At 35.0% G+C, this 17,076-nt stretch overlaps 1 protein-coding gene and 1 non-coding gene across 2 annotated transcripts in view; one reads left to right on the top strand and one right to left on the bottom strand.

The window, feature by feature from the left end:
* The first annotated feature begins 2,391 nt into the window (after positions 1-2,391).
* On the top strand, positions 2,392-5,320 carry LOC101736956 (uncharacterized). The gene is made up of 4 exons (XR_210118.5): positions 2,392-3,066; positions 3,443-3,648; positions 4,313-4,419; positions 4,795-5,320. It is a non-coding gene; the product is annotated as an uncharacterized LOC101736956 (transcript).
* A 1,956-nt stretch (positions 5,321-7,276) lies between these two features.
* The window catches only part of LOC110386620 (guanylate cyclase 32E), a 53,783-nt gene continuing 43,983 nt past the window's right edge, over positions 7,277-17,076 (bottom strand). Inside the window, exons 12-16 of the mRNA XM_038016722.2 lie at positions 16,998-17,066; positions 15,766-15,925; positions 15,002-15,204; positions 13,356-13,428; positions 7,277-11,476 (exon numbers count right to left, since the gene is read on the bottom strand). Of these exons, the coding sequence (XP_037872650.2) occupies positions 11,268-11,476; positions 13,356-13,428; positions 15,002-15,204; positions 15,766-15,925; positions 16,998-17,066 (714 nt within the window). The 3' untranslated portion in view covers positions 7,277-11,267. The remainder of the gene's footprint in view (positions 11,477-13,355; positions 13,429-15,001; positions 15,205-15,765; positions 15,926-16,997; positions 17,067-17,076) is intronic.

Below are 17,076 nucleotides of genomic sequence, written 5' to 3' on the forward strand. Positions count from 1 at the left end.
CATAATACAATGCTGTATGTTTTCCTTCTCGGCACATAATATCGGTTTTATTGTTATGTAAAACCGTAATATTTAGTGTTTCTTCAGGTTTAAATGTGTAATAACTGTAACTTATTAACTGTTTTGTATCTGTGAAAGTGTACAAATGTGAGAAATTGAAACAAAGCCACTGAACGTAACTTCTCGGGATCTTCCAAAAAGTTCACTGAAAAAGTTTCAGTAAATGACCATCATTTTACTGAGATTATACTTCATCGCATATCATCTCATCTCATTTCATTTCATTTCTTTTTCATTTCACATCATGCCATGTTTCATAATAATCAACTTCATTTCATTTCATTATATCATTTTCATATAAAAAAGCTACGTATCATTTTAATTAAAATAAGACTTGACCTAAAGGTCTTAGTTCCCAGGTCATAAAATCCCTTAATTTTTTTATGAAATAGTACACTTATGAAGGTTATGTAGCGGGTAGCCCTTGTACCTACATACTATCTGCATTTAGTACCGTAAAATGGGGCGATTAGGGACAACTTCCAACTTTATGACCAATTTTGGGGTAGTTGTTGATGTATATAATGCTATATCAGGATCAAAATGATTGAGTCTTGGGGGCATCTTTGTTATCCAATTTAAAACTATGCAACTAGCATTCCAGTTTAAGCAAAAAAAGCAAAAATAGGTGTAATCCCTATTTACCCGGAAATTGCGGTTAATTGGGACGAAATGAGAAATTTGCTAGGGTTAGCACTACTTGGTTTTAATTTATTTATTTTACTTACTTATGATTAATTTATATTTACTTGGGAAATGATCCACGACAGATTTGTCCAGTAAGTTGTGAGACAATTAAAAAAAAACATCTATTTCATCACTTAAAATTAGTTCAGCGCAATCGGACAACTCCGAATGAACATTGACGGAGACCACGCTACCGTGGACATTATTGTAGTCCCAAAGGATTCTGTATATGGGAGAGTAAGCACCTAAATTCGAACGAGTGAGCTTTCTTATAAACGGTTTATATTTCTTCGTTCTTGGTAAGTACTTAGGGGCTGATATTTTTATCTGGGTTAAGAGATTAGGTGTGTCGGTTGTTCCATGGATTAATCAGATGAATACCCCCACTCTGAACAAATATTTTATTATATATTACTTAGACATTTTTGTCCACCTCGAGATTTCATTGTTCTTGTTACATGTCTGTGCAAAATCGACTTACTTATATTAAATTGCTTAGCTATTTCAACTAAAGACTTATTTCCAATTTCCTAGGCTTCTATTGTTGTTTTTAATATTAAGGGATCATATCTCTTATAAGGCTTTGCACTCTTTGATACGTAAACGCGAGGCATATCTAAAAATAGAAAACAATACGTAACTGATAATATAAATATTTACCAAACAATAAATAACACATTGATAATTTTAAATAAAAGTTCTAGACAAAGACATCATGAATAAACTAGATTTTTACCAACAAATTTAAAAAATATTGTTATAACTACATAGACAACCCTACAAACCTGTACCTATTTATACTTAGGTCGTTTCCATTTCACGTATTCTCATCCCAATTGACCCCTTTTTCGTTGTTATTTGTACCTAAGACGTCCCTAATATCCCCCAAAACTACAGATTTTTACATGTATTTTTATTTTATCAAATACATTAAAACCAATAACAACTGAGACTTACCTTTAATATATATGATGGCTCAAACACTAAATAACGTTTATAAATCACAGTCGTCTTCTATTATTATCAAATAAATAAAAGAGAGCAAAGTTTCTAGCACTAAAATAATTACCACCACAGGAAGTTAATTTGAAACGCGATTTTTTATAAGTTAGCAGCTATTATCATGCATATTCAGAGTTGTTTTGTGAACTTTCAACATTCTACTATTAAACTACAAAAAATGGAAGATTTTGCAACGAATATAAAACTAATATTGAGCGTCGAAAGATTTTCCCGGTTTTTTCCCGATTCGCCTCTCAATCTCTAATCGCCCCATTTTACCGGTACCAAAGTATGGAGGGTAAAGGTAAGGAGAACCGTCTCATACGGGAGAAGCTTGAAAAAGTGTCCCACTTTCAGCATTAAATAACAATTCAAAAATCCTGCAGAATGGCGCTAGCATAGGAAAGGATATGATATGAATTGAGCAGTTGTTAACTGATTGAAGTATGTTGAGTTAAGAAATTTAATATATTTAATGACTAGAGTAGTTAGTGACAGTGTTATATACAAGATCTCACATCTTTATGTAGTCCAAAGTAGTTTTATTTTTTTTATACAATTTATATTATCCTAAAATTATTGCTGTGGTAAAACGTGAAGACATCGATTGCATTATCAGCTTCAAATAAATATTTTTGTGATTTTGTAGTGCCTACAGTTCTTCCATCCTTTTTTATTTCTCTATTTTATTATAATGACTTTTAGCGCCTTTTTTTAATTTATCCGGTTGCTACTGTAGCGCTACCCATTAGCAAATTTTGACACTTTTTCACACACAGAGACAGGTCGGTTCTCCTTACCCCTACCCTACCCTCCATATACCATAGATTATACACTTAATATATTAGAGATCCATATACCAAACGTAGAAACAAATAATTTGGTACAAAATTTGCAAATTTTGATAAAAATAAAATTATTTAATATTTAATTACGTATTTTTTTGTACGTTGTTTATATATCACAAAACCACACAGTTGCCGAATAATTACATTCACTAATTTTCTATTGTACCAAATGTGAAAAGCTTAAAACTTTTTTTTTTAATTTAGGTACGTTAAATAAAACAAATTTGTGTATGTTTAACAAACTATTGAATATCCGAATAGGTAACTAATATGTAATTTTAGTGAAATCGTTCAATAATAAATTAAATAAACGTATGCAAGGTCAGTTTAATTTAAAAGGATGTTAGGTACAAGGGCACTATTCCTTCAGATAGCTCTAAAACATAGAAAATTTACAAGAACGTGTGCAAACGGAAAATCGGTTAACGACGAGGAAAAAGAGAGGGAACTCGAACGTTTAGCAAAAGATGTAAGTTACATAACATTCACTAAAATATAATTTTCATTTATTTGTATGTTATTATGCTTTTTATAACTCTTTTCAGTTAATTATTAAAAACAGTTTTACGTTATATATAATGAGATTATGTACATAATTTCGAATAATTCGTAAATTAACCAAAAATGTCTGAAAACTGTTAGCTAGAACACCAATACACTCATCGCATTTAATTTATGTGAAGTAAAATATAAATCTTATGTGAAATCAATTAAAATATATAAATAATTTTAGGTTTTCTATTAAATATATTAAAAGGTTTAAATAAATTTTGTTACACATCATAGTTCAGTGAAAAACTAATAAAATAACATATTAATAGTATCTATGGTATTTATTATTACAGGCGTCTATTGATGAACCTCCTACCTCATGCTGTCAATCTGGGTGCTCCAACTGTGTTTTTATAGTATGGGCCGAAGCTCTTGTCAACAAAATGAACAACTCTGGACCAGAAGTCTGCGAGAAGATCTTAAAGATGGTAGAAGACCCATCTATGAAAGCTTACTTGGAGATGGAGCTTCGCATACGAGGGCTAACTAAAAGATAGAAGTATGATATGTTTATATATTTTACATATCGACGCTTGAAAGGCAAACGTGACTAAGCGACAATACCTGCTTTGTACATAAATGATAAGCAATAACAATATTCAATACGCAAAAAAAAAAAATTTTTTTAGGTCTATTAAAATCATTTCAATCCTACAGCTAGGTTCGTTAAAATATAATTTTTTTCAGGTATATCAACTTTAAATTAGTCTACTGTAAAGTTCACGCATTGTCGCTTAGTCACGTTTGCCTTTCAAGCGTCTATATGTATACCTCAGGTTCAGTGAAGTAACAACTTACGCAGGGTGGCTGGCAAGAGCTTGGTGAGAGTAGCTGAGAATTGTGCAAAGTGGCATGCAATTGGAAAGGCCTGTATCAAGCAGTGCACTGCGATAGGCTGATGATGATGAAATTATTAATCTGAACTACCATTTTTTTCTTTAACTATTTAGGATGACCAGTGTATTTAATTGCTCAATATTTGGTCCAATAATAGATAGATATTAATTTTTTGTGTGTATTTGTGTTTTCAGCACATACAAAACTAGAAAATCCTAGCTTAGACCCTAGTTCCAATTCTAGTGACATTTACAATAGTTATTAATTAATTTATTTAAGTAATAATTTTTTGTTAATAATGAATTCAAGGTTTCTTAAACTTTCAGGATATTATTATTAATTACTAAAAGCCCACTCCTGAGAACACAATATGGTAATTGGAACAACTTATTAAAGAAGTGTTTGTGTTGTGTGACTGTGGAATTAATAGAAGGTATGTATCTATTTAGTCAGATTGGTTGACTTATAAATTGATCTCAGAAAATATAATCATCATTTTCAATGTGTTTCTATCACTCATGTTACTCAAAAAATATATTTCCTATGGAACCTCAAGCTGTTTTCATGCCCCTTAAGAGTCATCATGATTTATATGAACAAATGAAGAATTAGAAGGTCAGACTTATTGAATATTCTAAGACTTTTCTAAAGTTCACAAGACTACAAAACTATCCTAATAAACTGATCGTATTTGATTGATTCAATATTAATTATAAATCCAATGATACCGTCACCATAAATACATGAGTCCATACAGAGTAGCTTAGTACATGTTGTTAATGTGTTATCTCCATATTCTGACTGGCAGTTGTCTTCGAACACGACCGTTGGACCTCCCGAAAACGACCCCAGCGGGGTCATGATCCCTACCTCAACGATGCCAAAGCTTCCTGAGGAATCTATTGAAAGAAATCGAATTTGGAGTGGTGTTCCATCCTGGTTAACACTTATATCTGAACTACCTACCACCTAACTTCCCAACTTAAACTACACTAACAATTCACCAGTAGTATAGGTTGGATTCAGTCTAATTATTACCACTGACAGTATGATAAAATTTAATATTTGCACTTTCAAGTTAATGAAGCCTGGTAACCTTCTGTAGGCAAAAGTAAATCTGTAAGTTTGTATGATTTGTTTACTGTAATATCCATACACTGTGTAATCATTATTATAATAGTCAAAGTGATTTAATATACTAGTAAGTCATATTGTAAGTTAAGTGTAATTAATTAATAAATCAATTAGTTTTATAAGAAACGGATATGTTTTTTTTTTTTCGAATGTGTATAATGTGATTTTATAATGAAATAAATTATTTAAAAGTAAAAAAATAACACTTTTTTTGAATTATACTCAATACCTTTATTGGCATTTGCTCTTTGCCCTTGCTGCCGTCAACGGACGACAGAGCAAAAATTTTCGTGACCTACTTATGTACATACTTAATCATAATACGTAATCGATTACTCTTGGCAGAGCTGTCGTGATCTTGTGGAATCTTTGTTTTATTATACCCTTGACAGCTGTTCTCCATAACTATACTGAGATCTTAGAACATACCTCAAGGTGGGTGGCGCATTTACGTTGTAGATCCAGTAACCACTTAACCAGGTGGGCTGTAAGCTCGTCCACCCATTTAAGGAATAAAAAAATAATACTAAAATGATACTAATTAGAACTATATTAAGGATTCAATATCGCGTGCACAATATTGGTTCTTACTTGTTTTGCGTTAAATTGTTTTCGCTCCCAAGGATGTCTCCGCACCTTAAGATTAATTCTAATAAATGTCGCGCGCGTCTTCGATATTATAATGTAAATTTGGTTTTAATTGTGTTATATGTTAACAAAAAAAAAAAAACCGAATTGAAGCTTGGCGATACACACACACTCACATACTAAATAGCTAAAGGATTAATAATATATCTTAAGATACAACATCCATTGAGTGATTCCTATCTGTAGCACGTGCACACCGCTCCTTACCAGCTACACGAGGTCAAGGTGATGAATTGGATGGAATTAAGACCCTTGTGCTTAGTGCGAGTTTCTTAACGTTCTCGATAGCGTAAAAGATAGCTCATAGTGTATGGAATGGGATCGTTTGCCTACGTTTGCCGTTAGGGGCGCTGTTCCAACTGCATACAAAATTGGACTAACTTTTACGCTATCGGCAACGTTAAAAAACTCGCACTAGGCATACCTTAGTGTTCTCAAACAAATAAAAAACAGTTTTATTTCTATTGCCTTTATAAGCAGACGTACATACGGCCCACTTGTATTAGAGCAAAGCTAGGCACTATAGCCAAAGCACTGCTTAAAGTTTGTTTTACAAGAAACACTGTTGTTAAAAAAGATGAGAGAATATAATAGATAAAATTAATCTAAATATGGTTCAGTGATTTCTTACTGGTGGCAGGAACTCTTGTGAGTCCGCACGGGTAGGTACCACCCTGCCTATTTCTGCCATGAAGCAGTAATGCGTTTCGGCTTATACTTGAGACCTTAGAACTTATATCTCAAGGTGGGTGGCGCATTAACGTTGTAGATGTATATGGGCTCCAGTAACCACTTATGTGGGCTGTGAGCTCGTCCACCCATCTAAGCAATAAAAAAAATAAAAAAACGCTGGCATAGCCCTCTAAGGCTACCAGCATAAGTGATTTAATTTTATTGATATGTCAATACAGATTGATTTGAATATAATCGTCTCCTTCAAAGAATACGGTTTAAAATCTGCATTAAATAAAGGTTAATAGTTAACCTGTTATTTATCTAAGATGTCGTTGCGAAGAGTTTTGTGACTGCCAATGGAATACAAAGTCAATAATTCGTTTTTCTGATTTACCAATAATTATCCAAAAGTCAGATTGCCGGCTTTGATAATAGTCGACTCACATATTAATTATACATAAGTAAGATATTCCCCACCCCGTTGATAATATTTTATTACCCAGTCGAACAATACAGATTTTTTTTGTAACATTTATTTTCACAACAACCAACATCAAACATCAATAAAATATTATACTCACAACGATTTGGACACCAGTTAATTCGTAATACTAACATTTCTATAATTAGTAATTAAAGTTTTTTTTTTTGGTAATTTCACATTTTAAGTACAAAATATTTTCTTTAACTTTCTTAATAATATCAAAACTACGTAGCTGGATTTTTTTTAAATTACTTACAAAATATTTGATAATTAGGTACGTAAAAAGGTATTATGTAAGATATTCCCCACCACGTTCATAATATTTTATTACCCAGTCAAACAATACAGATTGTTTTTGTAACATTTATTTTCACAACAATCAACATCAAACATCAATAAAATATTATACTCACAACGATTTGGACACCAGTTAATTCGTAATACTAACATTTCTATAATTAGTAATTAAAGTTTTTTTTTTTGGTAATTTCACATTTTAAGTACAAAATATTTTCTTTAACTTTCTTAATAATATCAAAACTACATAGTTGCATTTTTTTAAATTACTTACAAAATATTTGATAATTAGGTACGTAAAAAGCCATTTAAAAAATTAAATACATAAATAATGGATCAATAGTGATGTAGAAACATTGTAAAATTTGTATATTTTCCTGTAATTATCAATTATCACACTCATTTTTTTTTTCTGTAAACAGGATTGTAGTGGAGATTGTGTCACTGACTTATTTATCTAAGACAATTATGTTTACATGCACTTTTATAAGCCCTGATATAATATTTTTTTCTACTTTCTTATTACAATTAAAATTTATTAAGAATAATCGTAAAATTAATGGTGAATAATAAATAGAGGACCGATTTACACAATGTGTGTGTACTCATATGAAATATTCAAGTAGTATTTTGTTTTAAAACTATGATTCTCTATGTAGGTAGGTGCCATAGAAAAAGATATGGTAAAGTGTTATAGGTAGCTTACGAAATTTCATTTACAATACTGATTAGGTAACTTGAAAGTTTATTTTAATGGTACAACAACAATAGTAGTCATTTTAAAATATTGTCTTTTGAAAATACTACTTAACAAACCATTGTCGCATACAGAAGGTACGTACCTATACAGAGATGAGAAGGATTGCCTACATTAGAATTAAAAGCGAACACTGAAATAGACGCGGACAAAAGAATAGTCTTAAACGTTGTGTTCTCGCTCCTTATCACGTTAGATAACGATCCTTAATTTACTTTATTATATATCTAATACACTAAATATGTATTTAACAATGTTATAAATTCGTGTGCTTTGATTGGGCGAATCCAACAAGACGGCAAGGGCGGATCCAGCTTTGGCGCCAGGAGGGGGTCACATAGTCAAATTTAGATGCGTTTGTTCCCAAACGTTTGCCATTATACAAAGTTATTATATTAAATTAGATAAATATTGAAGGTATGTAGTTTCATAAAATCTGTATGGTAACAAAATATATAAATAAAATCATTATATTCAATTAGTGGTCCACCTAAGTCCACCTGGAACCAGCTCAGGGGGTGGTCATGACCCCCATGACCCCACCCCTGGATCCGCCATTGCAAGACGGGCAATTATAATTTAAAATTACCTACTTCCCGCTAAAAGTGAATTTAGCAAAGCGTTCACTCTTTTTGCGCATAGATAATAATACACCTTTTAAGATTAATTTAAGATTTTTGTGTACCAACATATGGATGGTTGTTTTATTTCCTACTAACTTAGTTATTTGTATCGTGCTATGAATCATAACATACTACTACTACCGAGCTGGCGCTATGACCCCGAAGTTGGTCTTGGCCTCCGACAATAAACTTTGCCATTCATCCCGGCGCTGCGCAACACCTTGCCAGTCCGACACTTGGAGCTCCCGTAAATTTCCTTCCACACCGTCACACCAGCGGTACTTGGGCCTCCCTACGGGGCGGCGTCCCTCCAGTACACCCGTGTACACCCGTTTCACAGCCCGATCCTGCTCCATACGTACTACATGTCCGAGCCATCCGAGCCTCCGTGCCTTCATCTCCCCCAGAATATTTGGCTCACCAAAAAGCCTCTCCACATCCTTATTTTTCCGGACGTGCCAAGAACCGTCTTCTTTCCGAACTGGTCCTAGTATTTTTCTCAATACCTTTCGCTCCGTCACGAGAAGTTTTACCTCTTCTTTCTGTGTAAGCGTCCATGCTTCGTATCCATACAATAGGATCGGCCTGACTACAGTCTTGTATATCCGAATCTTGGTGCGCCTGCTTAGTAGCTTCGAAGAGAGAACAGGGTGTAGGGCTGCACTGCATCGTAGGGTATTTTGTATACGAATTTCGATTTCATCTTCCCTGTCATTGGTGTCTGTTACAGTGCAGCCAAGGTACCGGAATTTAGATGAATTTACATCTAAAGGGTATTTTAATCTTAAATTCTAAAACGGAATTTATTTATGGTTACTTGCATTTACTCATTTATCTTGAATATGATAATTTTGTGAATTTTCCATGAGTCCCTCCACAATAACTACGTTTTATTTCAAATACCAAAAACATTTTATGAGAGCTAATAAGTAATAATAATACATTTCTCAACATAGTAAGGTTTCATCATTCTTTACTTCGACTAAGCTTGCCTAAAGGTATTGCATTTAATTTGCCTTCATTCTTGAGCTAGGATTCTAAGCCCACGCGTTGGAATTTGAACGGGCCTAATACACAATTTCTTACGTAAATTAATCTGTTACACATACGGTTTACCTGGAAACCGTTTATTGTTTTGAGTTTATATTAACAGGGATCTGAATTCGAAAAACCCTTTTATAGCTACACAAAGATTCTGAAAACAATAATATTCATTTCCACTAAACATACTTGTACGAAATGTGAAAATAAGGGAGATAAGCCTGTCTTCATTGCGGCCCGTAATATATTTTGTTTAAATCACATTATTTACTTTGTTTTATAGTGTTATCAAAGTTATTTGGAATTAGAATTAGGATTTTGAAATTTATATTGGAATTTGGAAAGTAAAATAACACAGTGAGCTGACCGAAGCTCGGTTCACAGAATAAGCACTTAATATTTATGAGCTCCGTCGCTTACGTATGTAGATTTTAAATAGTAATATTAACAGTATAAAAACAAGAACCATCACCACACACTTAAGTAACATTTTTTTCTGACTCACTTTAAACTTTTTTTTTTTGCTTAGATAGGTGGACGAGCTCACAGCACACCAGGTGTTAAGTAGTTACTGGAGCTCATAGAGATCTACGACGTAAATGCTCAACCCACCTCGAGATATAAGCGCTAAGGTCTCAAATATAGTTACAACGGCTGCCCCACCCTTCAAACCGAAACGCATTACTGCTTCACGGCAGAAATAGGCAGGGCGGTGGTACCTACCCGCGCGGACTCACAAGAGGTCTTACCACCAGTACTATAGTAGAATTATTTTGTCCGTGCAGTTTGGGTAATAAAAAATCGGAGCGGTGAAGCGAGTATTTCGCTCTCTCTTCCACTCACGAGCCTTATGGACGGGCATAGTGATGCGCATTATTGTTGTCGATAAGCGTTATCGATAGTGTATTTAGTTTTGTGGGTTTGTGATAAAAATGAAAGAAAAAATCACTAATCGAACACTTACACCACATATCGCCGCAGCAAGTTAACGAGAACGGCAGAAATTAACATTTTCTAACTTTTCTGGATCTATTCTTATTTCAGTGAAAATTTATAACACATTGTTGATAACAACACGTGCAAATATTATTTAGAATAAATTCTGCCGTTTTGATACAAAACAAAAGAGTAGCGATTGTGTCATTATAGAAATTCAGAGAACGAATGCATAAAAACACATTTCTCTTCGACATAATGTACTATAATTTGCATGTAAGTAAGTACAAATGACTTCTGGACCCTTCCCGTCGCCGTGTACCTGCCTTCGATGACTTATTTGTTTTTATCGATAATGGCGTTGCGCCAGCGGAACATGCTCACCGCCCTAGCCGGGCTATGTTTTATGACCCAAACTGCACGGACAAAATAATTCTACTATAGTTATAAGACATTTTAAAAGACACTTAAAACCTAAACTTCATTGACATACATTAAAGCAAAGCACCTTCATATTCGGTACAGTACAAACGTTTGAAAGCGGCCAGCGTCCTAGCTCTCATCGCTACGTCATCACAAACATTAATGACAGACTCACAATGTATCTTGTAAAAATCGTTGCCACCCGAAACCTTGGTCTCGTTAGAATCTACATTGACGCTAATATTGGCGTTGTTGTCTAAGCGTTATTCGCGGAACGAGACGGCGGGGGCCGAGTGGCGGTCACGGAGGGACACGAAGCACGCGCATGTTGGGGGACCGGGGGACGACACGGAGGAGAGCGGGCCCGCCGAGCTGCCACACGACAGCCGGGCTCGGTCGCGGATACTGATCACGGAACGAGTCGGTCCCAGCCAGGGCTCCGGGTCATCTGTGTACGGCTCTAGACCTGGTTCTGATGTGAAAAAACAACGTTACTATAAATCATTTCAATTATAAACCAATAGATTTATAGTATTTTTCGATACTATTTTCACAAACTATAGCTTTCATTTTATTCCTAATTGTCGTTGCGTGCATAAATAAGTATTGTTACGCCGGTAAGAGTAACGCTATCTGTCATCAAATAGCAGAAACGAATATCAAAAGAACTAGTAATATCGAGAACACTCGAGGAGTGTAACGCCATCTATTATCAAATAGCGAAAATACATATAGAACCGACTAGTACTACCGGGAACGTTCTCGATAATTGTAGAGATGTGTCGACTATAAAAGCGTTGCAGAGATGACATGAAGGCAACTAGTAATCGGATCTATTCGAAGCGAAACAGTGAAGAAATCACCTGAAGTGAAGCGGAAGGGGTGAATTGCTAATTGTGAACTATGCTCTCAGTGTTGATTTTTTTAATTCTAAGTGTTGAATAGAGTTTTAAATTGTACTTCGATGAAAGTCTTATTTATCCCGAGCCCTAGCGCGTAAAAGTATCCCATCCCATATGTTTACCTCTATTTCTCAATTTTTGACACAACTATGCTTTATAGTACCCGTTTATAAATATTACAAATCCATATGCGTGCATAAATAATCGTCTAACTTTCGGCTTACAAATACACAAATATACAATTTCAGTTTCATTACTGGTGGTAGGACCTCTTGTGAGCACGGGTAGGTACCACCGCCCTACCTATTTCTGCCGTGAAGCAGTAATGCGTTTCGGTTTGAAGGGTGGGGCAGCCGTTGTAACTATACTTGAGATTTCAGAACTTATATCTCAAGGTGGATGGCGCATTTACGTTGTAGATGTCTATGGGCTCCAGTAACCACTTAACACCAGGTGGGCTGTGAGCTAGTCCACCCATCTAAAAAAAAAAAAAAAAATTTATTTAACTTTGTTATTTCTTCATCGTACCGGTAAAAAATATAAATTAGAATAAGAAAATTCAAATAGGTACACCTAAAAGTCAAGTTAAATTAGCTTCTATTTATCCTAATGACGTGTTTCTAGACTTATTCAAATGTATATTTTGATTTCATTGGAAAAATGTAATCGCTTTAACACAGAACACATTACAAATTGACTGAATTGATATTCACTGAGTTGAACAAATGTTTTTTTTCGTTGAGACAACATGTAATATTAAATGTTCCAAATATAAATAATAATTTGAATGGAAAAGCCTCTTTATAAAACCTTTTATCAAGACCTTTTGAAAACGTTAGCGTACATATTATTAGTACATTATTTGTTTCATCAAATAATTTGTAATAAAAATATGATATGAAAAAGGTATAATATATTTTTGTATTTTTTTCTGCTTAGACGGGTGGACGAGCCGCGGCCCACCTAGTGTTAAGTGGTTACCGGTAGTTGAAGTAGTTGACAACTTAAATACCGTCACCCACCTTCAGAGATGAGTTCTAAAGTCTCCGTGTTTTATAGAACAACGACTGTCTTAGATTTCAAACCGAAACGCATTGCTGCTTCACGGCAGAAATAGGCAGGGCGGTGGTACCTGCCCGCGCAAGGTCACAAGATGCCCCACCACCAGCCATTACGCAAATGAAAATTTTCGCGCGCTTGTTTTTTATTACACAATTTTATTCCTTCACCGTAGAAGTCAATCGTGACCATTTGTTAAGTACGTATTTCATTAGAAAAATTGGTACCCCTCTGCGGGATTCGAACACCGGCACACACGCGTCGCTCGATACGAATGTAGCGTGCGTCTTATCTCCCAGGCCACGACGACTTCGTGTGAGGACGAATTATTTCTATGAATTACAATTTCTAAAATACAATTTCAAAAAGAGAACTTAAGATTTTACTTACGAAATCTCAAATAATTCCTCCTCCTGTCGTGATCCTCCCCAATCAGCCACCACGTCTTCATCTCTCCTTTGTCCTAAAAATTTATTTTTTATGAACCACCGTAGCTGGCCACTATCAGACGCGTCTTATAATCATTGACCAGTTGAGATCCAAACGCCTTCAAAACAAACTTTTACTGGTGGTACCACCCTGCCTAATTTTTCTGTGAAGCAGCACGGGGCAGCCCTTGTAACTATACTGACACCTTAGAACTTATATCTCAAGGTAGGTGGTGCATTTGCGTTGTAGATTTCTATGGTCTAAGTAACCACTTAAAACCAGGTGGGCTGTGAGCTCGTCCACAGATCTAAGCAATAAAAAAAAAAAATTATTAACTTGAGTTTTTTCATATGATTCTCGTGTCATTGTTATAATTTTTTCCGGAGTGTCCTTTGGCTTTGTTTGATCGCAACGCATTCAATTTATTGAGAGTCATTCCGAGAATTAACAAAAATATAATATTAGAATCAAACAATTTTTTTATAATTTTTTTATTGCTTAGATGGGTAGACGAGCTCACAGCCCACCTGGTGTTAAGTGGTTACTGGAGCCCATAGACATCCACAACGTAAATGCGCCACCCACCTTGAGATGTAAGTTCTAAGGTCTCAGTATAGTTACAACGTTACAATTTCCATCTCCATTTCCATGCCACCATGAGCTTTCCATGTTATCATTATTTCAAACAGTTACAATCATCTGTATGTTCAAATATAAAATACTATAATATAATTAAGACAGACCATTAATTTAAGGACAAAACGAAACGAGTTGCACCGCAAGCTTTTACGAGTTGTTTTTAAGTTTTGGAATACTAACCGTTTGGAATAAACCATGTTTTGGAAAGTTAAATGTACTAAAGTGTACATTCAGTGTACACTAACCGTGAATGTTCATACTTCACTGTGGTTGGAGACGCACGGACACTTTTTTTAATAAATTCCTTGTTCGCCCTGTTCATAACGCATGCATAAGAAGCGTGTTTATAAATCGCAAGGCGAACACATTCGTTTGAAGTCAACAGTCTTGTGAAAACGAGCCGTATTTCTGACAACGCCTCAATGTATTTGATAAAAAACCCTCACCATCGGAAAATCTAAAGAAAACCCGCGAAGGTCATTTAATTTCGAAATCCCCATTTTATTCATTCGTGATTTTATAGGTCTAACATGTTTATTTCTTATTTCACCACCTGAGTAAAATCTTCAAAAATCTCTTCACAGTAGAAGGTTATAAAATACTTTCCTAACTATCTTTAATATACTACTATGTAGATGTGTAATATTAGGATTTCAAATCAACAAGAAAGGTCATCAACTGTCAATTTTTTTTTTTTTTTTTTTTTTTTTCTTGCCTTTGTAGGCAGACGAGCATACGGCCCACCTGATGGTAAGTGGTCACCGTCGCTCATGGACGTCAGCAATGCCAGGGGCAGAGCCAAGCCGCTGCCTAAAGCTTCAAGCTTTCAAGCTTTTGTGTGTGTTTTTAAACCCACTTATATTATTACAAATTGTAAAGACCCGTATAACCAGTCCATTTTAACAACAACATCAATTACTCGTTTAGCTTATACCAGGACTTACAAATCTCTTTCAGACTCTATATACCTTGACATCTATAACGCCACGTTCTCTGAAGTGGTATCCGCCGGCCTGCTTCAAGAGCAGATATGTATCGTTGCTGATGTGTATCCTTTCAGGTTCTCCGGTGGATTCCATTAGAGACGCCGTGTTTACTGTATCCCCGAAGAGGCAGTATCGGGGCATCTTGATTCCTACCACTCCGGCAGCGCACGGACCACTGTGAATACCTAAGACCGGAAAGATCATCGGCGTGACCCATAATTCCATGATTAGCAAACACGTATAACCTTCTGCTAAACTTACATCAGTAGATATGTGATTGCAAGTTCGACCAGCCTTAAAAGCTTCAATACTTTCTCATCCTCCTTCCATGGTACGAGTATATAGAGGAGTTATAAGACTTACTAATAGAGTTGACGTTAGGCAGGTGGCCAGTAATGGATGTCCACTCGTTAGGTTATCAGTTTAGGTAGGAAAAAAAATTATACAAAAACCAGTTTATTTAATTGTTTGTTACGCTTTCGCATTTTAAGAACTCCATCATTATGATCTCCTTCGATCTCCACTCAGGGGTCCACTAATAGACCTATGATAAGTTTCATTGAGAAAAATCTATTTTGCAGAGATTTTATTTCTACTATTGAAAGGTAGGACTATCATTATTAGATTCAACCTCATGTCTCAAGCTTTCACGTCGTGTTGTCTATAGGATCCGGATTCCAATTAACCCCATGAAACAATTCGCTTTGTCTTTCATATTTGTCAGTCACAGCATTCTTCAAACTAACCGATCCTGATATGAAGTCTTTCAGTTGGAATTCTCCTCATTCTTATTTTCGGGACCGCTTCCAGCACGTGTAATGCGAGTGAGGCCACTTCGGTGGCATGTCTCGAATAGCGTTCTGGTAGACCTCCCACAACCATGTATGCATCTCCTATTGTTTCCACCTGGCATGGAAGACAGAATTACGTCAAACACGCATGGCAGGGCCCCTTAAACTGCGATACATTAAGACAAGTATTTTGTTTGTATGAAAACTAGCGACATCTTGTAGCGGATAGGTACCCCTAAACTTATACGTTGTTAAAGTTGAGACATTTAATTATTGTACAACTAAACAAAGAAAATAAAAAAATAATAAATCATACAAGTCTTTATTTGTTATAGACAAATTGATTAAATTTTATCAATTTGTGGTTTCTGAAGATTTACAAAATCCTTCATTAAAAATAAAATATAGGATAAGTAATATGTTACTGCCATCTAGTGGCCGACGCCCGTAAACATTTTTGTTGAGTGCTTGAGCTGCTTATCTATAATTAATTTATGTGTATTAACTATGACGCATGGTACTGTGCTCAGGAAACATCTTGAGCCAGATTATAAACAAATACTACGTGTACCGGACACCACTATCAGTGGTATAGGGATGTAGGCATGAACTGTGAAGTGGTCAAGTTGAAAGTCAACATAAAAAGCTCCCTTTACTCCTTAAAACACTCTCCTTGAAAAAAAGAAATAGTCAAAATCCCATTGTAAGGTGGGTAGCGCATTTACGCTGTAAATGTCTATGGGCTCCAGTAACCATTTAACACCAGGTGAGCTGTGAGCTCGTCCACCCATCTAAGCAATAAAAATAAAAAAGTAAACGATGTTTGAGATTATAACCCACAGCAAATAAAGCGAATCCACATGATTCATTAGTTACAATGTGAAAGGTTTATTGCGAATTAGTTCCAAGTGGATATACACATGTCGGAAATGTTTTCATATTGTTGTTATAAACTTTTAAGTGTGTAAACACGTGGAAATTATTTGAATAGACCGACATCAATCGGGCAGAGGAAAATTTCTAAATGTAATAATTTGGTAATTAATCTATATGTAACTAAGAACCTATGCAAATATTAGAAAAGTTTTTGCGGGTACTAGGGATTCCTCATATTTAATTCGCTCTTCGATTTGTTAAGCAAATTCTTCGTAAGAGCATCAAAATTGATATTAAATTTATTAGCCTACCTTAAAAACATTGTAGTAGGATATTATTTCGTCGCAGCACGTGTAGAGGTCGTTTAAAATCTCGACAACCTGTCGATGA

Source organism: Bombyx mori, chromosome 17 (genome assembly GCF_030269925.1).
Source record: "Bombyx mori chromosome 17, ASM3026992v2".
In the NCBI taxonomy this organism is placed as follows: Eukaryota; Metazoa; Arthropoda; class Insecta; order Lepidoptera; family Bombycidae; genus Bombyx; species Bombyx mori.